This window comes from Dendrobates tinctorius, unplaced genomic scaffold (assembly GCF_039654945.1).
Source record: "Dendrobates tinctorius isolate UK_male_01 unplaced genomic scaffold, ASM3965494v1 ptg000021l, whole genome shotgun sequence".
In the NCBI taxonomy this organism is placed as follows: domain Eukaryota; kingdom Metazoa; phylum Chordata; class Amphibia; order Anura; family Dendrobatidae; genus Dendrobates; species Dendrobates tinctorius.
This window is the reverse complement of record NW_027361689.1, coordinates 14,365,982-14,389,381: the sequence shown is the minus strand read 5'-3', so window position 1 is coordinate 14,389,381 and position 23,400 is coordinate 14,365,982. Positions and strand designations below refer to the sequence as shown.

General features: G+C 45.0%; 1 protein-coding gene across 1 annotated transcript in view; it reads left to right on the top strand.

Annotated features, from left to right (window-relative positions):
• The window catches only part of ADAM17 (ADAM metallopeptidase domain 17), a 108,492-nt gene extending 85,356 nt beyond the window's left edge, over positions 1 to 23,136 (top strand). Inside the window, exons 18-20 of the mRNA XM_073568206.1 lie at positions 5,985 to 6,073; positions 8,645 to 8,701; positions 22,605 to 23,136. Of these exons, the coding sequence (XP_073424307.1) occupies positions 5,985 to 6,073; positions 8,645 to 8,701; positions 22,605 to 22,943 (485 nt within the window). The 3' untranslated portion in view covers positions 22,944 to 23,136. The remainder of the gene's footprint in view (positions 1 to 5,984; positions 6,074 to 8,644; positions 8,702 to 22,604) is intronic.
• The last annotated feature ends 264 nt before the right edge of the window (positions 23,137 to 23,400 follow it).

The window sequence follows — 23,400 nt, the reverse complement described above, 5'->3', positions numbered from 1 at the left end:
TATATATATATATATATATATATACAGTGCCTACAAGTAGTATTCAACCCCCTGCAGATTTAGCAGGTTTGATAAGATGCAAATAAGTTAGAGCCTTCAAACTTCACACAACAGCAGGATTTATTAACAGATGCATAAATCTTACAAACCAAAAAATTATGTTGCTCAGTTAAATTTTAATACATTTTAAACATAAAAGTGTGGGTCAATTATTATTCAACCCCTAGGTTTAATATTTTGTGGAATAACCCTTGTTTGCAATTACAGCTAATAATCGTCTTTTATAAGACCTGATCAGGCCGGCACAGGTCTCTGGAGTTATCTTGGCCCACTCCTCCATGCAGATCTTCTCCAAGTTATCTAGGTTCTTTGGGTGTCTCATGTGGACTTTAATCTTGAGCTCCTTCCACAAGTTTTCAATTGGGTTAAGGTCAGGAGACTGACTAGGCCACTCCAACACCTTGATTTTTTGCCTCTTGAACCAGGCCTTGGTTTTCTTGGCTGTGTGCTTTGGGTCGTTGTCTTGTTGGAAGATGAAATGACGACCCATCTTAAGATCCTTGATGGAGGAGCGGAGGTTCTTGGCCAAAATCTCCAGGTAGGCCGTGCTATCCATCTTCCCATGGATGTGGACCAGATGGCCAGGCCCCTTGGCTGAGAAACAGCCCCACAGCATGATGCTGCCACCACCATGCTTGACTGTAGGGATGGTATTCTTGGGGTCGTATGCAGTGCCATCCAGTCTCCAAACGTCACGTGTGTGGTTGGCACCAAAGATCTCGATCTTGGTCTCATCAGACCAGAGAACCTTGAACCAGTCTGTCTCAGAGTCCTCCAAGTGATCATGAGCAAACTGTAGACGAGCCTTGACATGACGCTTTGAAAGTAAAGGTACCTTACGGGCTCGTCTGGAACGGAGACCATTGCGGTGGAGTACGTTACTTATGGTATTGACTGAAACCAATGTCCCCACTGCCATGAGATCTTCCCGGAGCTCCTTCCTTGTTGTCCTTGGGTTAGCCTTGACTCTTCGGACAAGCCTGGCCTCGGCACGGGAGGAAACTTTCAAAGGCGGTCCAGGCCGTGGAAGGCTAACAGTAGTTCCATAAGCCTTCCACTTCCGGATGATGCTCCCAACAGTGGAGACAGGTAGGCCCAACTCCTTGGAAAGGGTTTTGTACCCCTTGCCAGCCTTGTGACCCTCCACGATCTTGTCTCTGATGGCCTTGGAATGCTCCTTTGTCTTTCCCATGTTGACCATGTATGAGTGCTGTTCACAAGTTTGGGGAGGGTCTTAAATAGTCAGAAAAGGCTGGAAAAAGAGATAAATAATCCAAACATGTGAAGCTCATTGTTCTTTGTGCCTGAAATACTTCTTAATACTTTAGGGGAACCAAACAGAATTCTGGTGGTTTGAGGGGTTGAATAATAAATGACCCTCTGAATAAACTTTGCACAATTTAAAAAAAAAATTAAACAAAGAAATAACATTCTTTTTTGCTGCAGTGCATTTCACACTTCCAGGCTGATCTACAGTCCAAATGTCACAATGCCAAGTTAATTCCGAATGTGTAAACCTGCTAAATCTGCAGGGGGTTGAATACTACTTGTAGGCACTGTATATATATATATATATATATATATATATATATATATATATATATATATATATAATAATTTTTTTTTTTTTTTTTGCCTGAAATACAAATGGGATGTGTCATCTTTAACTTTAGACCTTTAGAGATCATTTCATCTTCACCTTGCTTATCAGTTCACAATAACAGTAACTTTGACCAGGGGTGCCCAAATTTGTACATGCCCCTGTAGCTGCATCCTAGAAATGTTCCAGTGCCACTACTTTGATTTAGACCAGGCTTACACAATAATATGAAAATTATAATCCTTAAGGGTTCTCAAATCAAACTCATATATAAATCCCTAAAACAATACTTTATTATTTAAAAACCACAGATGTGGTACACACCGGAAAAATGTGACAGTAATAGAAAAAATGAAAAATAAGTGTTCAAAATTAAACCCACACTAGGGTAACCCCTACGAGTCCCTATTGGGTAACTATGCTGTACCCTGCCTGGCTGCGGAGGTTGGCACCCTAAGGGGGGAACGTTGTGGCGCCCCCGCTCACGATGGCTATCCCTGGGGGCCCTGATAAACCCTACAGCCACTAGTGGTCCCTTCTACCCAATGTAAGGGAACCCCTCGTTCTAGACAGAGATCAGACCTGCTCTATAGAGGACCCTGTGTCCCAAAAAGAGAGGTTAAAAACAGAGGTTAAAAACAAATTAGAACACACATGGCAAAAAGTGGCATATTTGAAGTCCCACAGAAAGATACAGGCAAACTTCAAGGCAGACCAGTGGGGTATCTCAGTTCAGATCATGCCTAATTCTTATATACACAATAGGGAGAGGCATCTTTTACAGAAATCGATGTAGAAATAGCTGAAAGATGCCATCAATAGTCTCCCACTCATGAAAATTTATATGGGAAACGCAGAGCTGCAACAGCGGTACTTATCTGCGTTTTTCGCCACCTGCCATCAATTTATGAATGCCTCAAACAAATTAGAACACACATGGCATCGAGTGGCATATTAAAGTCCCACAAAAAGATACAGACAAACTTCAAGGCAGCCCAGTGGGGTATCTCAGTTCACTTTGACGGGGCGGTTGCATATTATTTTAGTGTGGATCATCTGTAGATTGCATAGATTATCTGAAGATAGATATCTGTATATTTTTGCCTCACAGTGATTTTCTTGGGAGATTAGATATCTTGAACTTGATGGGGTAGTTGCATATCGATGCCTGGTTATATTAAAAGGTATATACATCAGATGTTGTTTACATATATTGAGATGGGTAGCTGTAGACGCCTGCTCACATTGCTGTGGGCGATGATGCGGTTTTGTATACATATATATATATCAAGCAGAACGCTAATTATCATGATTAATATAACACATTAAATGAGATCGTCAGACATGAGCTCCTAAATGTAGCGATGTGGGCATACACGCCTGGTCTGTGGAACGTTTGCTGCACATATGGGGTTAAAGTGCAGAGATGATAATATGCCTTAGGTGCAGTGATCGGTGATTGCTGAGAGACTCTCCGTCTAAAGAAATGGGATTGGTGAGTCAGCAGTGACGCTGCATGCAGGCTAGGTGCAGAAACCAATCTAAGCCAGGATGACAGGGGAGCTATGGGGAACCCTGTGTGTGAGGACACGTGATTGGTTAGCATGACGGTGCATCAGAGATCTGGTAACCGATTGGGGCAGCAGAAAATGGGTGGTGTTGCAAGAGGCAATGGGATTGCAGTGGGCGGAGCTTAGGCTCTGCGCGGCAGATTATAAGAGTGGAGACTTATGGAATATCGGTAAGCTATGTGCACCTATATTGGACACCAAATATCGTAGCATCGGGCCTCCTGATGAGCCCTGGAAGGCGAAACGCGTTGAGGCATTCATAAATTGATGGCAGGTGGCGAAAAACGCAGATAAGTACCGCTGTTGCAGCTCTGCGTTTCCCATATAATTTCAATAAGGGGAGACTATTGATGGCATCTTCTAGCTATTTCTATATTGATTTTTGTAAGGGATGCCTCTCCTTATTGTGTATATAAGAACTAGGCATCATCTGAACTGAGATACCCCACTGGACTGCCTTGAAGTCTGTATCTTTTTGTGGGACTTTAATATGCCACTCGATGCCATGTGTGTTCTAATTTGTTTGAGGCATTCATAAATTGATGGCAGGTGGCGAAAAACGCAGATAAGTACCGCTGTTGCAGCTCTGCGTTTCCCATATAAATTTTCATGAGTGGGAGACTATTGATGGCATCTTTCAGCTATTTCTACATCGATTTCTGTAAAAGATGCCTCTCCCTATTGTGTATATAAGAATTAGGCATGATCTGAACTGAGATACCCCACTGGTCTGCCTTGAAGTTTGCCTGTATCTTTCTGTGGGACTTCAAATATGCCACTTTTTGACATGTGTGTTCTAATTTGTTTTTAACCTCTCTTTTTGGGACACAGGGTCCTCTATAGAGCAGGTCTGATCTCTGTCTAGAACGAGGGGTTCCCTTACATTGGGTAGAAGGGACCACTAGTGGCTGTAGGGTTTATCAGGGCCCCCAGGGATAGCCATCGTGAGCGGGGGCGCCACAACGTTCCCCCCTTAGGGTGCCAACCTCCGCAGCCAGGCAGGGTACAGCATAGTTACCCAATAGGGACTCGTAGGGGTTACCCTAGTGTGGGTTTAATTTTGAACACTTATTTTTCATTTTTTCTATTACTGTCACATTTTTCCGGTGTGTACCACATCTGTGGTTTTTAAATAATAAAGTATTGTTTTAGGGATTTATATATGAGTCAGGCTTACACAATACTTAGGCTGGACTCAATTCAGTGTGTGGATTGAGCCCCATTCATTATTGCATTTACACTCCTTTTTGTGCTTTTGCTTATTTTTCATTTGTGCATATTTTAATGTTCTCCTTTTTTTGAGTCTATTTTCACTTATTTTGTTTTTGCTTGATGTATCATGTGACTTTTCAAAAATTGTTGCCAATTTCCTTCATTTCCCCATTTTGGAATTACTTTTAACACTCCTGAAAACCATAGCACAATTTTTGTGGTACTTTGTGAACTGTATGACATTTTGCTTTAAATATAAAACATACAGAAAAATATTTGTGCTATTTATATGTTAGTGGCAACTGCTTAAAAGGCAATTCCCCGCATAAAAGACAACTCCTACAAGAGTAACCACTAAAAGTTGCTAAAAATACATAATTGCAAAAAGATCAACTAACCAAAATGTCTTACTTTTTTGTTAGTTGATCTTTTTCCAATTGGGTATTGTTAGCAACTTCTATTAGTTTCCCTTCTAGGAATTGTGCCTTATTCGAGGCATTGCCTTTTAAGCAGTTGCCATTGACATACAAATAGTGCGGAGATAATTCTGTATGTTTTATATTGGTAAACATCCTACTATTAGTATTGAATTTCAATATATTATATATTTAGGGGTGCTGGTGTATTTACTATTCAAAGTAATTTTGTGCTAAAGTTGATTTTTGGCTTCGCGCCACATTCATGAACAGTGTGTGCGCCATTTTGAATACTTTGACATGAAAGACAGCAATGAATACCACAAGACTAAAAAACAGTGACTTAAAAAAAAAGTCATATGGCAAGGCTCGTTAAAGGGTCGATAGTGACTTTTAAGATTGCTACATCCAGTAGGTGGCACTAGAGTCCAACTCCTTTTCTTCTCTGAAGAGCCAATTTGCATATTTAATTTCACAGAGTAGCATTGCACAGTGAATAAGTCTCCTTACACTGGCATGTAACTCTCCACAGGGAGAGATTTTACCCCTTAAGCCTCAGAGGCTGCTCATACAGTCGAATCAGATCTGTTGCTTTGCACTGATGTGGGGCAAACATTATGGAACATGTATCTGCAAATATAGTATCTGGTTGACTTTTATCCTAAATAATATGACAAGGCTCGTTGAAGGGTCTATACTGACTTTTAGGATTACTGCTTCCAAAAGGTGGCGCTAGTGCCCATGTCCTGTTCCTCTCTGAAGAGGCAATTTTCATATTAAAAAAATGCAAATGAGGAATAAGGGCCTGTGTGTCCATTCAGTGCCTGCATGCAGAGATCTTGCCACCCCGTGCTTTAATATCATATACACAGGATATGACATAAATGTATGACAGATGGAGGGCACACCTCTGTATCCTGAGAATTGGGGCCCTCCAACTCTCCAAAGTAAGGCAGGAGCCACGTGCTGTAGCCGGTCACAGAGCAGGTTCAACACTGAACTTGCTGAAATTTCGACAGATGAAGGCGCCGGTTATGGACTTTTACTATCTGAGATCCTGTGTGCGGTGGTTTTATAACGTTTTCTCTATTGCCTGTCATTTATTTTTCTCTTTCTTTCCTTTAGGCAAGTTCCTGGCAGACAACATTGTTGGATCGGTCATCGTCTTTTCTTTGCTCTTCTGGATTCCTCTCAGTATTCTTGTCCACTGTGTGGTGAGTGCATCAGCGATTCCCTATCCAAAGTGTTCATACAGAGGGGTCTCCACTCATGGCCCACCCCCTGCTATCATACAGAGGGGTCTCCACTCATGGCCCACCCCCTGCTATCATACAGAGGGGTCTCCACTCATAGCCCACCCCCTGCTATCATACAGAGGGGTCTCCACTCATAGCCCACCCCCGCTATCATAAAGAGGGTTTGTCCACTCATAGCCCACCCCCCGCTATTATAAAGAGGGTTTGTCCACTCATAGCCCACCCCCTGGTATCATACAGAAGGGTCTCCACTCATAGCCCACCCCCTGCTACCATACAGAGGGGTCTTCACTCATAGCCCACCCCCTGCTACCATACAGAGGGGTCTCCACTCATAGCCCACCCCCCGCTATCATACAGAGGGGTCTCCACTAATGGCCCACTCCCGCTATCACAGAGGGTTCTCCACTAATAGTCCACCCCCCCATCATAGAGGGATCTCCACTTGTAGCCCAATCCCTGCTATCATACAGAAGGTTCTCCACTCATAGCCCACCCCCCGCTGTCATACAGAATGTAATCCACCCATAGTCCACCCTCCGCTATCATACAGAGGGTTCTCCACTAATAGCCCACCCCCGCTATCGTACAGAAGGTTCCCCACTCATTTCCCATCCCCGGCTATCTTACAGAGGGGTCTCCACTCATAGCCCACCCCCGCTATCATACAGAGGGGTCACCACTAATAGGCCACCCCCGCTATCATACAGAGGGGTCTCCACTAATAGCCCACCCCCGCTATCATACAGAAGGTTCTCCACTCATAGCCCACCCTCCGCTATCATACAGAAGGTTCTCCACTCATAGCCCAGCCCCGCTATCATACAGAGGGGTCTACACTTATAGCCCATCCCCACTATCATACAGAGGGGTCTACACTCATAGCCCATCCCCACTATCATACAGAGGGTTCTCCACTAATAGCCCACCCCCACTATCATACAGAAGGTTCTCCACTCATTGCCCATCCCCGGCTATCTTACAGAGGGGTCTCCACTCATAGCCCACCCCCGCTATCATACAGAGGGGTCTCCACTAATAGGCCACCCCCGCTATCATACACAGGGTTCTCCACTCATAGCCCACCCCCGCTATCATACAGAAGGTTCTCCACTCATAGCCCAGCCCCGCTATCATACAGAGGGGTCTACACTCATAGCCCATCCCCGCTATCATACAGAGGGGTCTACACTCATAGCCCATCCCCGCTATCATACAGAGGGATCTCCACTTGTAGCCCACCCCTGCTATCATACAGAAGGTGCTCCACTCATAGCCCACCCCCCGCTATCATACAGAAGGTTCTCCACTCATAGCCCAGCCCCGCTATCATACAGAGGGGTCTACACTCATAGCCCAGCCCCGCTATCATACAGAGGGGTCTACACTCATAGCCCATCCCCGCTATCATACAGAGGGGTCTACACTCATAGCCCATCCCCGCTATCATACAGAGGGATCTCCACTTGTAGCCCACCCCTGCTATCATACAGAAGGTGCTCCACTCATAGCCCACCCCCCGCTATCATACAGAAGGTTCTCCACTCATAGCCCAGCCCCGCTATCATACAGAGGGGTCTACACTCATAGCCCATCCCCGCTATCATACAGAGGGGTCCCCACTCATAGCCCACCCCCCACTATCATACAGACTAGGAAACTATATTTCCCCTGCAGAAAAGTGTTGCTGCCAAAGGCTTTACTACCAGCAAAACCCATAGATATCAGGTCAGTGGCAGAGCTGCAAAACAGGTTATCCCGATGGCACCCGGACCAAATCTGTACATGATCCATTACAGGTTGTAGAAACCCGAAATCTCTTGTGCTGCTCCTTAGGGTTTATCTCCTGTACAGCTCCCATTTTTATGAAGGATGCAGTAAGGCTGTGTGCCCACGTTGCGCTTTTTTAAGCGTTTCCGCAGCGTTTGTGCCGGCTCAGACGCTGCAGAAACGCTTAAAAGAAGCTTCAAATTAATTTGCATGCGTTTTTGGCTTTTTGTGCCAATGCATGTGTTTTTAAACGCTCAGGAAGCGCTTAGCGGCTAAAAACGCAGCATGCTCATTAATTTCCACATTGCTGAGCGTTTTAGCCTTCTCCTATGTTCCCAGAAAACGTGCGTCAAAGAACGCGTCAACGCGCGTCTTTTGTGCAAGAAACGCGCGGAAAAAAGACGCACGTTTTCTGGGAAGGGGATCAGTTTCCTGAGCGTTTAAAAACGCTAACGTGGGCACATAGCCTTAATTGTACAATTGTAGATTGGTATGGACGGCAGCAGCTGGATTATGCTGGACTGATGAGCAAGAAAATGGTAGACAGCGTCCAGTAGAGGATGAAGCTAAAAGCCTCTTTATTCTGCCATACACCGGAGATGACATTTTGACCATTACGGGTCTTTTTCAAGTATATAAAACTGCAACATAGTAGGTTTACATAGTAGATCCAATTAGAAAGTCTCTATCGCAGGTCTGTTATAGCTCGCACTGACCCATCACCCTTTATAGACTCCTTCGTTTTCCCGACTTTTCTAGGATAAGAAGCTGGACAAGCAGTATGAAGAAAACGCCAAGTCCTTGTTCTTGCCAAGTGTAAGTGTTCATCCTGTAGCCAGCTGCTTCTTTATTAGATTTATCCTCTGTGTGACTGCAATACAATTACTGATACTAAATGTGGACATAGACATTACAGGGATTCTTGGCTCCTCACTCCTGCGTCAGAAGGTGAGAGGTGATGATGATGATGTTTCGGTCAAATATTGTAGACGCATCCTGGCAGGCACATGTCAACAAAACATCAGCATCTCTGACCTTCCGTTATTGCAGAAAGTGACGTTGAAGAGTCTCTTTACTGGTACGTGAGCATGGCGTCCCTATAGCACACAATATAGAGTTCGAGACGCTGTGCCACCAGAACGACGGCAAAGCCGCCTTGGGAGAATGGCCGCTAGCATTTTCCTGAAGAAGGTTCTCCTGCTAAAACTCAGCAGGTGCGCCAGCGTCTAAAAGGTGGTGTGTGTACATAGCTCCAAGAAACTTTTTCTGCCTATTTGTAAAGCAGTGTTCTTAAGTTTTAAAGTTATCCCCTATAAATGAGATGGAGGGTAACTTCCCAATACCAGGGTGTCTAACCCATTGACCCCTACAGATCTGATAAATGGGGTTCTTAAGAGACCCGAGTGAATGTAGTGGTGGTCAATCATGTGTACTGCTGCCCCATTCATTCTAATGGGAGTGCTGAAGACCAACTGAGCTACACTCTGCTGTTTCCAAGCGGTCCTATTAAGAATGAATGGAGCATAGCGCATGATCGATCACCACTCCATTCACTCAGGGCTGTTCAAATCCCTGGTTTACAAGATTGTTGCGGGTCCTAGATGTCAGGTAGTCATCCCCTATTCTGTTATATCGTGGTCTATACTTTACAGAAGACTTTTCAGCAGTTTTGTTATCAACACAGGCAGGATTATCACTGCTGATAATACAGGATCCACAAATACACATTAAATAATGTCACAGCTCAACCTCCTTCCTCCCATAACAATGACTTAACCAGGGTAGACCATCCTCAGATAACTTTTATACAAAAAATTTGAAGTCAGAGTCATACTTTTGCTGCTAATACTGATGTGAAGAACAGGAAGTAGGAATCAAGTATTAGGCTCATTGATGCTGTGTGAAAATTGCAAGCTTTTTAATATAAAATATTTGTTTCTCTCATGACAAAAAATTAAGTTTCCAAGCTTCTCCTGCTTATAAAAAAGTAAAACAGAATGGCATCTATGTGCTGTCTGTGTATACAGTTGTGTGAAAAAGTGTTTCCCCATCCTGATTTCCTATTCTTTTGCATGTTTGTCACACTTGGATGTCTCAGATCACCAAACAAATTTAAATATCAGACAAAGATAACACAAGTAATCACAAAATGCAGTTTTTAAATGAAGGTCTTTATAACTAAGGGAAAAGGAAATCCAAACCTATAGGATCCTGTGCAGGGCTGTGGAGTCGGAGTCGTGGAGTCGGAGTTAGTTTTGGTTGGAGTCGGTAGAAATGTACCGACTCCGACTTTAAAAAAAAGTATTAATATTTCATAATTGAACTTTCATATGAATTTTATAAATGTTACTCAAATATATATGTTCTATCAAACTATGAACAACAGTGATAAGCAGTTCTGCTGGAGATAGAGACATTTCTTACTTCTTGTGTGTCACTGTTCTCCACTGCCCTTATCTAATCTTATACTTGGTTAACCTCATGCTGCCCCAACCCCCCTACTTACAATGTATGAAACTGAAAGTGAAAATGTGTTGCAAATTCTTAGTAGTAAAGCTCCTCCTCTAGACTAGATCATACTAGGTGTGCGTCTTCCAAGCATCTCACAGCTGCCTGCTACTCAGAAGAGGAAGACTGTAAGAAGTATTATCCTTTCAACAAACTTTGCATCAGTTAACTGTGGGTACATGAGGAATAATAACAGTATTACTGACCACTATATCAGTTGTACGACCTGGCAATAATTTTGTACAATTGTTTTTAGGAAAAACAATTGTCATTTGGATTGTGAATGCAGAATTAAAAACCTGAGAATGTCAAAGAAGCATCACATTAAATCAGCTGTATTTGAACATTTCACCATCACTCAAGATAGAAAACATTATGTCTGTCAGTGTATGACAAATGATCCAGACGAAAACAAATGCTGTGAAGCCAAGATGAGTGCATATTCAGGCAAAGATAAAAATGCTCCTACCAGAGCTTCTAATCTAAAGAGACATTTACAGCGCTTTCATCCAGAAGTACTGAAAGCAGTGGATGAGAAAGACTGCATCCAAACCAATGAACCAGTGCCCAGCTCTTCCAGCCAAACAAAGGAGCAGAGAACTTTGCAGCCATCAGTTGCAAGATATTTTGTCAGTGACAAAGTTACTGTGACAATGACAGTAGATACATTTAAAAAACAGATCATAGAGCTTGTTGTAAAGGATAGTGTGCCTATTTCATTATTTTCACGACCAGCTTTTATGTGTCTGAATGGGGAAATGGCCCGCAAGCTTGGTGTTTCTCTGGAGAGAGAGAGTATTAGAAAATTAGTAATCGAAGAAGCTTTTAAACAAAAGGAAGACGCTTTCTGTTTCTTAAAATGGATGCCTGCACACGTCACAGAGTGAACTATTTTGCCATCAATGTCCGATTTGTTTGTGACAAAAATGAAATAGTTACCAAGACATTGGCGGTAAAAGACACCAAAGCTCATCACACCAGTGAGTTTCTCCAGGTCTTGGTGGAAAAGGTTCTGCAAGACTATGAACTTAAAAAAGAGCAAATTCTTTCTGTCGTAACTGACAATGCTTCAAATATGATAAGTACTATTAAGCTAATGAATGAGAGTAATGATGGTGACCAGCAGCTAGAAGAACATTCTGGGTCCACAGACACAGAAATGTTTGAAATAGAGGAACACAGTATTGTAACTGAGGAGCAAACTGAAGTTGCTTCAGATGAACAGCAACATGATAGTTTAGATGATCTTGTTGAAACTGTGTCAATATGTTCTTTCATTCATCACATGCGCTGTGTTGTGCATACGCTACAGCTGGCTATAAGAGACAGTCTGCAAGAAGGACATGCTGCTGCACTGATTGGCAAGGTGAGAAAATTGGCTACTGTTGCCAGAACCCCTAAAGTTGACTCAATTTTGAAGAGACGTGCTGGAAAAGGGGCAATTATTGATCAAGCCACACGATGGGGCAGTACTTAATGATTCAGAGCTTGGTTAAACTGAAAACCTTTCTTGTAGACATGGCTAACCCTCAACTGATGCTAAATGAAAGTCAGTGGAATCAGGTGACTGAGCTGGAAAAATTGCTAGAGCACCCATTTACAGTGACTAAAAAATTACAAGCAGAGGACTTAACTCCAGGTATTTTCTTAAATGAGTGGAAGAACCTGATGTTTCGCCTGTCCCAAAGAGGAGGGTTAATTGCAAGTGGCATTGCTACATCAATGAAACGGAGAGAGGAGCTACTATTACAAAATAACATTCTTTTGGCAGTTGTTTATGTAGACCCAATGCATCGGATTCTTCTAGATGATCAACAGCTAAGTAAAGGAAAAGAAGCTCTGTTTGAAATAGCAGTAAGGATGAAAGGGTTGCAGAACAGTCAGGAGGAACAAGAAGAATTTGGTCGTCCTGCCACATCTTCACCCTCATCATCAACTGATGAAGAATTTAATTTCGAAAAATATTTGGATCACAAGGACCGTGCAAAGCTTTCCCGCATAGAAGAGTCATCCCCATCAAGGAACACAGCCAGTACATTTCAGCAGAATTTTTCATGTGCACTAAAAGAAATTGAGAAATTTGACCGTTCATCAAAAATAACAGTGCAACAAGCGATTCCTCTGTATCCTGACATTGTCAGAGATGTTGCCCGAGTGGTTACTGCTTTGCCACCAACACAAGTTAGTGTAGAGAGGTTGTTCTCTGCTCTCAAAATAATTAGATCAGATTTGAGGGCATCCATGAAGGAGGATCTGACAGAGGCAATACTTTTTCTGAGGACAAATTTATAGATTTCTTCTTATTAACTGCATAAAAGTGTTTATTGAATATTTACTTACAGTTTAGAAAAGTTTAGAAAAGTTATTTCCTATATTCTAATTGTATTCTAATAAATGTAGTTTTTGCTCTAAGTGGTCTGATTACTTATATGATGGTGAGAAACTGAATAAGCACGATTTTTAATATTTTACAACAGTAAATTTGTTGGTATAGAATCATAGAATCGTAGAGTTGGAAGGGACCTCCTGGGCCATCTGGTCCAACCCCCTGCTCAAAGCAGGATTCGCTAAATCATCCCAGTCAGATGTCTGTCCAGCCTCTGTATGAATTGGCCATTTATGAAGGAGTCGGAGCCGGAGTCGGAGCCTGATAAAATCCAGGAGTCGGAGTCGCAACTGTGGCTTACCGACTCCACAGCCCTGATCCTGTGTGGAAAAAGTGACTGCCCACTTTCTCATAAAACATAAATTAACTGTGGTTTATCACATCTTTGGGAAGCTGAGTTAAAATGTACTAGCCACATGCAGGCCTGATTACAGCCACACCTGTTCTCAATCAAGAAATCACTTAAATAGGACCTGCCTGACAAAGTGAAGTAGACCAAAAAAAACCCTCAACAGCTGTATATCATCTCACAATCCAAAGAAATTCTTGAGCAAATAGATTGCAATTACTCCAGCGAGCCACAGTGAAAGCCATTATCCACAGATGGCGAAAACATGGCACAGTGGTAAACCTTTTCAGGAGTAGCTGGCCAACCAAAATTACCCCAAGTGCGCAGCGACGATTCATCCAAGAGGTCACAAAAGACCCACAACAATATCCAACTAACTGCACGCCTCATTTGCATCAGTGTAGGTCATTGTTCGTGACTCCACCATAACAAAGAGTTTAGGCAAAAATGGCCTGCATGACAGAGATCAAAGACAAAAACCACTGCTGGTAAATAAGAACATAAAGGCTCATCTCAGTTTTGCCAGAAAACATCTTGATGATCTACAAGACGTTTGGAAGAATACTCTGCGGGCTGACGAGACAAAAGTTTAACTTTTTGGAAGGTGTAAGTCCCACTACATCTGGTGTAGAAATAACACAGCATTTCAGAATAGGAACATCATACCAGCAGTAAAATGTGGTGGTAGTGTGATGGTCTCGGGCTGTTTTGCTGCTTCACGACTTGGAAAACCTGCTGTGATAAATAGAACCATGAATTCTGCTGTCTACCCAAAAAATCCTGAAAGAGAATGTAGCAGGTCAATGAACCAAAACAAACCAGCAAGTCCACATCTGAATGGCTTAAGAAAAGCAAAATTAAGATTTTGGAGTGGCCTAGTCAAAGTCCTGACCATAATCTGATTGAGATGCTGTGGCATGACCTTAAACCCTTCGTGACCACCAATACGTCTTTTTACGTTTAAGAGACTAGCATCCCCCCAGTGGGTGACAATCCTGTAGCTGTCAGCTGTACAGTATAGCTGACAACTTGCTGCATCTGCCATGATTTGTGTTGGCGCCGACTATAGTTCTTTAACCCCTTAAATGCTGCTGTCAATAAAGACTACAGCACCTAGATAATTAAGAGTGTAGGGGCTCCTCTTCAACTCCATCGGCATCCTGAGATCATGATCATGTGGCCCTGATGTTTTCCATGGCCAAATAATGGCCTTAGAGTCTTCCAGCTTTAACGGCCTGTTCCAAAGTCAGCAACATTTAGATGGTAAAAATCAATTTCTTCATTCCTGCTATGACACTTTGCATTTATTCCGGAAAAGCACCTGAAGGGTAAATAAACTGAAAGCAATTTTGAATATGTTGAGGGGCGCCGTTTTTAAAATGGTATCACTTTTGGGGTTTTCAAATATATAGGACCCCCAAAGTGAATTCAAAACTTAATAGGTCCCTAAAAAAAAAAAAAAATACGTTTTGTGCATTTACTTGAAAAAATGAAAAATTACTGCTACATTTTTAAACCTTCTAAAAGGCTAACAAAGTAAGGCTAGTTTCCCATTAGCGTTTACGGCCGCAGCGTCGGGCTGCGCACGGCCGCCGCTTAGCCCCGCCCCCCTGCCGCGCCTCCGCCGGTAGCTCCGCCTACGGACGCATGACGCTGCATGCATCCTGCGTCCCCTATCTTTATCACTGGGGACGCAGGCCGTACGCAGTATGCGTTTGGCGGCGCATGCGTCCTTTTGACGGTGCGCCGACCAGCGCCAAACGCAACCTGTTGCAATTTGGTTGCACTCGGTGCACCGTCAAAAGGACGCAGGCGCCGCCAAACGCATACTGCGCACGGCCTGCGTCCTCAGTGATAAAGATAGGGGATGCATGACACATGCAGCGTAATGCGCCCGGAGGCGGAGCTATCGGAGGGGCGCTGCAGGGGGCGGGGCTTAGCGGCGGCCGTGCCCAGGCTGTCGCTGCGCCCTGAAACGCAAATGTGAAACTAGCCTTAAACATTTTACAAGTGGTGCAGATGTAAAGCAGACATGAGGGAAATGTTATTTATTAATGTTTGTGTGCTATGACTATCTGAATTAAAGAGATAATCACTCCAAAGTTTGAAAAGTTGCACATTTTTTGAAATTTTTGTAAAATTTCTGATATTTGTATAAATTAAGGCAGAAAAGATCGACATTAATTTACCATTATCATAAAGTACGATAGGTCACGAAAAAACAATCTCCGAATCAATGAGATATGTCAGATTTCAAAAATTTTGCTCGGTCACGAAGGGGCTAAAAAGTCGGATCATGTGGCCAAAATTCCTCCAGAGCGTTGTAACAGACTCATTGCCAGTTATCGCAAAGGCTTGATTGCAGATGTTGCTGATAAGGGTGGCTCAATCAGTTATTAGGTTTAGGGGGCAATCACTTTTTCACACAGGACCCTGTAGGTTTGGATTTCTTTTTCCCTTAATAATAAAGATCTTCATTGAAAGTCTTAGTTACTCACCGGTTAATGGTGTTTTTCGGAGTCCATGACAGCACCACCTGAGAGAGGGGATCCGCCCTTCAGGAACAGGAAACCTACAGATACAAAAGGGCGGCACCTCTCCCATGCATCAGTTGGATTACAGAGCACAAGAGGACCACAATGGTTAATAGCATAATTTATATACAATACTTTTACACAACTATTCCTTACCAGTGTACATACAAGAGGAAGAAGTGCACACCCAAATTAAACTAAAGGGAGGGAATATACGGGTGCTGTCATGGTCTCCGAAAAACACCGTTAACCGGTGAGTAACTAAGACTTTATCGGTCGTCCATGACAGCACCACCTGAGAGAATTACAGAGAGTAAACCTATTTAGGGAGGGACTACAGCCTGCAGCACCCTTATACCAAAGGAGAGGTCTGTGGAAGCACCCAAGTCTAGCCTATAATGACTAAAAAAGGTGCTCGGAGAGGACCAAGTAGCCGCCTTACATATCTGGTCAATGGAAACTTCTGATCTCTCGGCCCACGAGGTCGCCATGGCTCTGGTGGAATGCGCCCTCAGCTTCCGGGGTGGCGACCTGCCCCTTTGAGGTGTATGCTATTGAGATCGCTTCTCTAATCCACCTGGCTAGTGTATTTTTTGACGCTCTACAACCTTTCCTAGGGCCTTGATGGGAGACAAACTGGGCATTATCTTTTTTCCAGGGATCGGTAACTGCCAGATATTCTATGAGGCATTTCCTAACATCCAAGGTGTGAAGCTTCTTTTCCTTCTCATTAGCTGGATTAGGGAGAAAAGATGGAAGGACTATCTCCTGTGTCCTATGAAAGCTGGAAACTACCTTAGGTAAATATGCCGGATCAGGTCTGAGTATTACCCCATCGTCCTTGAACTGTAAATAAGGAAGACGTCTAGATAATGCCTGGATGTCGCTTACCCTACGAGCTGAGGTTAGAGCTACCAGGAAGGCTACTTTGAGGGACAGGTTCTTTATGGAAGCTGATGAGAGAGGTTCGAATGGGGCTTCTGTCATAGCCGTGAGGACTAGGTTCAAGTCCCACGGCATGAATCTATCTTTCGCTATTGGCCTGGATCTACCTGCTGCCTTAATGAATCTACTGATCCAGTAATTACCCGCGATGTTGCAGCTAAAGAGGGCCCCCAAGGCTGATACTTGTACTTTAAGGGTACTAGTGGAGAGCCCCATATCCAGACCTTTCTGAAGAAACTCTAAGATTTGGTTTACAGGTGCCGAACCGCCAGCGACCACTTCAGAGTTCTGCAGGAATTTTTTCCAAATTCTGACATAGATTTTGGTAGTGATGACTTTTCTACTTTTAAGTAGGGTGTTAATTAGGTCTGGGGAGAAGCCTTTTTCTCTCAGCAGTGTCCGTTCAAACTCCACGCCGTCAGATGTAGGCCAGCCACCTGAGGATGGAACACTGGGCCCTGGGATAGGAGATCCGGGATGTCTGGAAGGACCCAAGGGTCGGACACTGACATGGTCCTGAGGCAAGAAAACCAAGCCCTCCTGGGCCAAAATGGAGCGATAACTATCACCCTTGCTCTGTCTCTCCTGATTTTCTTCATCACCAGGGGGAGTAGCGATAGGGGAGGGAAGGCGTATGCTAGCCCGAAGTCCCACTTTATCAGAAAGGCATCTACCGCCAATGGGTTCTCTCTGGGATTTAGGGAGCAAAATTGTTTTAATTTTCTGTTTTCCCTGGTAGCGAAGAGGTCTACCTCTGGTTGTCCCCACTTTTGTATAATAAGGTCGAAGATGGAGGTGTTTAGGGACCATTCTCCTTGTTTTAGTGGATTGCGGCTTAGGAAATCTGCTGTGATATTTTCCTTCCCTTTTATATGTAGAGCTGTTAAAGATTGAAAATGCTGCTCTGCTAGCCGGAACAATCGTTCTGCCACATTCATCAGGGGTTTGGAACGAGTCCCGCCTTGGTGGTTGATATAAGCCACGGTGACCTGATTGTCGGAGAACACTCGCACATGATGGCCCTGTAGATACACAAGTAGCTCTTTAGCTGCCTGCTCTACTGCTGTCAACTCTTTCAGGTTAGATGACATTTCTATCTGATGATGCTCCCATAGGCCCTGAACTAGGATCTCTCAAATATGAGCCCCCCAACTGGTAGGGCTAGCATCCGTGGTGATTATGCGGGATATGTCATACTCCCAGGGGACCCCTTTGGATAAATTATCCTTGTCTAGCCACCACTCTAGGGACTCCCTTGTGTTTCGGGACAAGGTTAGCTGGCCCTCTAAGTAACCCTCGAGGATTCTTTGATGCCTTAAGACCTCGCCCTGCAGTTTTTTTGTATGAAACTGTGCCCACTGGACTGCCGGGATACAGGACGAGAAGGAACCCAGAAGGGACATGGCTTTCCTGAGGGACATGGTGGGGTTATTGCAAGCGTTTAGGACCTGATAGTGTAGGCGAACAAGCTTCTCCGGGGGCAGACGGCATTCCTGTTTCTCAGAATCTAGGATCAGGCCCAAGAATTGTTGGACTCTTACCGGCTGTAACTGAGACTTTTTAATGTTAAGCAGCCATCCTAACCCCTCTAGGGCAGACATTGCCCTTTGTAGCTGTTCCAAACAATGTTTTGCTGTTTTCCCTACGATCAGGAAGTCATCTAAGTAGGGGATCACAAGAATGTCTGATTCACGTAGATGGGCCATAACTTCCGCTACTACTTTGGTAAACACACGGGGAGCGACTGCCACCCCAAAGGGGAGGGCCGCATATTGGAAATGTTGGACTGACCCATCCAGCTGAACCGCCACTCTGAGAAACCGCTGATGAGCTGCATGAATGGGAATATGGTAGTAAGCGTCCTTTAAATCTAACACCACCATAAAACAGTTTTGAAACAGCAATTTTATTGTTGATTTAATTGTCTCCATCTTAAACGGGCGTATGACCAGGAATTCGTTGAGGGATTTAAGATTTATTATAGTCCTAAAGGACCCGTCTGGTTTACGGACCAGGAACAGGGGGGAGTAAAACCCTTTCCCCGTTTCTCCCTCTGGGACCACCGTTAGGACCCTCTTGCGGCAGAGATCATGCACCTCGGCCTCCAGGGCATCTTGTTCTGGTGTGGAAGACCTGAGCTGGGTGACCTTAAATCGATCTTGGGGAACCCGGGCGAATTCTAGGCGTAGACCCGCAGCTATCACCCCCAGTATCCATTTGTTATTGGAAATCATGGACCAGGCTGGGTAGAAGGCAGCTAGTATCCCCCCTACCAGAGCAACTAGTCATTGGGGCGGTTTTTTAGTGTCACGTGCTGGACCTTCTTGACGCCCCCCTCCTCCGAACATGAAACCTGTACCTCTCCTTCTTTTGTCATCCCATCTGCCCTGATCTCTGGACGGCCTTCTACGGAAATAGCCTTTCCTGGTAAAGGGACGTCTGTAAGAAGGATTCGGTAGACTGGGGAACTTCTTTTTATCATCCCCGGCTTTCTCTAAGAGTTCATCTAAGACTGGGCCAAACAGATATTCACCCTCACATGGAATGGAGCAGAGTCGTGATCTGGCCTGGATATCCCCCGGCCAGCATTTTAACCAAAGGGCCCTTCGAGCTGCGTTAGATAAACTCGCAGTTCTAGCTGCCATCCTCGCAGAGTCCGCTGAAGCATCAGCCAAAAAAGCTGCCGCACTTTGGATGATTGGCAGCGTTTTCCGGATAGATGCTCTTGAGACTCAGTCCTTTAGTTGGGAATCCAATTGGTCTAGCAAGACCATCATGGATCTGGCCGTGCATGTGGCAGCTATCGCTGGTCTTAGAGCACCTGCTGACATCTCCCATGTTCCCTTCAAAAAAAGAGTCCGCTTTCTTATCTAGCGTGTCTTTTAAGGAGGCCATGTCATTGAAGGGTATGGAGGATTTTTTGGAGGCTTTGGCTACTGCCGCGTCCAGCTTTAGGGGCCTTATCCCATCTGTTTACCACTGGGTCGTCAAACGGGTACCTCCGCTTGAAGGCAGGAGGTAAGGAGCCCCTTTTTTCAGGTCTCTTCCATTCACTATCTATTAGGCTCTGGACCTTATCATTTAATGGGAAGGCCTTCCGTTTCCTGGGATCTAGACCTCCGAACATCACGTCCTGAGCTGAAAGTTCCGGTTTTGTCTCTGCTACCCCCATGGTGGACCTTATTGCTTTAACTAGCTTATCCATCTGGTCTAAGGGGAAGCAGAATCGACTCGAGTCTTCCTCCGAAGAAGACGAAGTGGAGGCCGGGGAATCTGAAGAGTCATCGATCTTTAGGGCGGTCGAGGACTCCGAACCTGAGAAACTAAATTCTCTTTCCCTAGAAGAATCCTTTTTAGATAGGGCCTTTATCTCTGTCCTGATTATGTCCCTCAGGCTTGTGGTGAAGTCCGGCGTTTCTTCCGCTACCTGTATGGACGGGGGAGAGTGTAAGGGCCTGTCAATCTACCCCTGGGCCAACGTCCCCTTCCACCCCTACCGTTTGTCTCACGCATGGCTGACACAACTTTTTAGGGTGGCCGTCTGGCGAGGGGCAACTACAGAGAGCACATTCCCTGTGCTTCTGTTTTCCCGTAGCTTTCTTCCCCTGCGAAAGAAACATAAGGGAATACTGCATCAGGGTTCATTCACGGAGATCTCTTACCCATGCAGATGAGGCAGGTACCGGATCACGGAGGGAGGCAGGAGGGTCCTTTAGCCTGGAGGAACTTCTTCTGCTGGCCACTCGCATGCGGTTTCACTGTGGCCTGTTTTTCTGTGGGTGCTCCTGCACCTCGTCCAGCTGGTCTATGGGGGCTTCTGTCGTATCCATCGCTGGGCCTTCAGAAGCACCCCAGCAGCGTCACCACCTGCCTTTTAAGGCCTCCTTGTCCGGGTTAGCAGGGTTCTGGCGCGGCACCTCCCACCCGGGACCCCCCCGCGACCTCCCCCCCGCATGCTCCGGCCATCCCTCCCCCCTGCCCCGGGCACCGCGCGCCGCCCAGTACCGTCACGACACATGAAGCCGGCCGGCACCCGACTTCTGGTTTCGGCGTCCCCGGCCCCTGCCCCGCGTCACTTCTGCCGCCCGTCTGAGGCCTGCGGGGAGCGCGCAGAGGGAGTCGGCACGGCGCCACCGGCTCAGGCAAGGCCACAGCCCCCACGCGCGCCGGCCCGCGCCCGCCGACCGAGCGCCACCGCCGGCCCGGAGAGGAAGCCTGAGAGACCGGACCACGGGGAGAGCGCAACAGGAGGGGCCCGGGACATACATACCTCCTGGTGCCGGCATTATGGAGGCGGCTGTCCACCGGGCCCTTGCTCCACCTGCTCTTACCACCGTCGTGGCGACCTACCCGGCCCCACCGTGGCGCTTCCAGGGGACCCGAGCTTGACCGAGGTAGGAGACCCTCTCGCTACCTGGGTCGGTCAGCCGGCCTGGGAATCCCTCGGCGACTCCATGATGGACGATCTGAAGGAAGTCCCGTCCTCTAGGAACAGGAAACCAACTGATGCGTGGGAGAGGTGCCGCCCTTTTGTATCTGTAGGTTTCCTGTTCCTGAAGGGCGGATCCCCTCTCTCAGGTGGTGCCGTCATGGACGACCGATAAAAACTGCATTTTGTGCTTACTTGTGTTATCTTTGTCCTATATTATAATATGTTTGGTGATCTGAAACATTTAAGTGTGACAAACATGCAAAAGAAAAGGAAATCAGGAAGGGGAACATTTTTCACAAAACTGAATAACTATGTTATGTATATATGTGTGTGTGTGTATGTATATGTGTATATATATATATAAAATTTACAACACATTGATTTTGGATCAAAATTTTACATGTCTGTTTTAGTTTTTTTGCAGCACTTGGTCTGTAAAAAAAAAAAAATACAGACCTGTGAACAAGCCCCGTAGACAATAAAAGGGTCTGCATTTTCCATGAAAAACACTTATCAAACCAGACAATAGCAATGAGTGAACGCAGGTCCTGCAAATTTATTCACCCATCTCTATACCAGTTAAATGAAAACTGGACGTCCGAATGAGGCTTATCATGTATTGCCTTGTTTAACCCCTTAATGACGAGTGCCATACATGTATGATACTCATCGGGAGTGGCTAACTGGAGCGAGCTCAGGAGCTGAGCCCGCACCATTCCCGGCAGATAATGGCTGTGTTCAGCTATAGTTTGCCTCAAACAACTTGTGTCTGTTAACCTGTTATTTGTTTTAACCGCCTATAGGCTCCCCACAGCACAATGTTGGGGCGCCGATGGGTTGTCATGACTTCAGGGGGGCTGCTAAAGACCCCTGTGCCTATCATGACTGCTCCTGTCAAGGTCTCATAGGAGACCGTGATTTGTACTACAGTATCTAGCGTAATACAGTAGTATTGCTGTATATAGTATATGCAATCGAATTATCTCGGGGACTAAAAAAATTAAGTAAATAAAATTCTTAAAAGAAATACACTTGGATTTGCATTCATAAAAGTTTGATCTTTCAAAATATAAAATGAATTACCGTCACTTGATTGGTCAAACCTGGAAAGAAAGAAAAAAATTGAAATGCCATAATTCTGCAAAAATGCAATAACAATGTTGTAACTACCCCAAATTATCAATAAAAACATATAACTATGAAAAAAAAATCATCTCCTCACAGCGCCATCTACCTAAAATTTAAACGTTACAAGTCATAAATGGCGGCACAAGCAAAATGCCTCTTGAAAGAAAAGAAAACATGGAAGGTTAAAATGGTAATTCCGGCTGGTCTTTAAGTGGTTAATGATCTTGTTCTAAAAAGCAAAGTAAACCTAAAATGAGTGATAAACAGAAGTGTCAGGATTTTCTCCGTTAACATAGAACCTGAAATTAGGAGGAGACTCCTGCTGCAGCCAGTTGCCTTACAGTCATAGACCGGTCGGATTTCACTTTTGTCATGGGGGGAACACATGGGGATTATGATGTTTTCTTCACGGTAGATTTTGGTTCTTTTCCTGACAGAACGTGGAAATGCTGAGCAGTATGGACTCAGCCCCCGTACGCATTGTCAAACCTTTCCCATCCTCCCAACCCAACACTCGATTTCAGTCCTTGCAACAAGTGCCAGTAGCCCCCAGCTCCGCTAAGGCCGACCATCAGAGGATGGATACTATCCAGGAAGACCCCAGCACAGACTCTCACCTCGAAGACCAGTTTGATGAAGACCCCTTCCCCAACAGCGGCTCTCCTGCCAAGTCTTTTGAGGACCTCACTGACCACCCGGTCACCAGGAGCGAGAAAGCTTCTTCATTTAAACTCCAGAGGCAAGGAAGAGTGGACAGCAAGGAGACGGCGTGCTGATACCCCCGGTGCTCAGCCTTGACAATCACGTACATGTCTGCACACAATCTTCAAGATGTCCTTGCATTGTGCACTGTTTTCTGACGTTGCCAGATGTTGTATATATTTAATATTTTCTGCCAAGTGTTGTTTTGTACACCCTAACACGTATTCTTAAAAGGAAGTCTATTTATGATTAAACTGCTTTACACTGCTTTTGTACTGGGATGATTGCAAAATATTCCTTTTATTACTAGACATAACCTCACTGCGGTTCAGATTTAGTTCTATCGTTGCTGGAACTTTCCCTTCTCAGTGTGCGTTACTCTTGTCATTGTCAAATAGCTTGCTTGCTCCAAATGGGAAGCCACCTCTGTTATTCCTGTATGCAGGTTGACAGACAGTAGAGAAGGAGCAGAGAGCCAAAACCCGCCCCCACTTCTTGTAGCGAGGCAAAAAACCCACCCCCATTACTTGT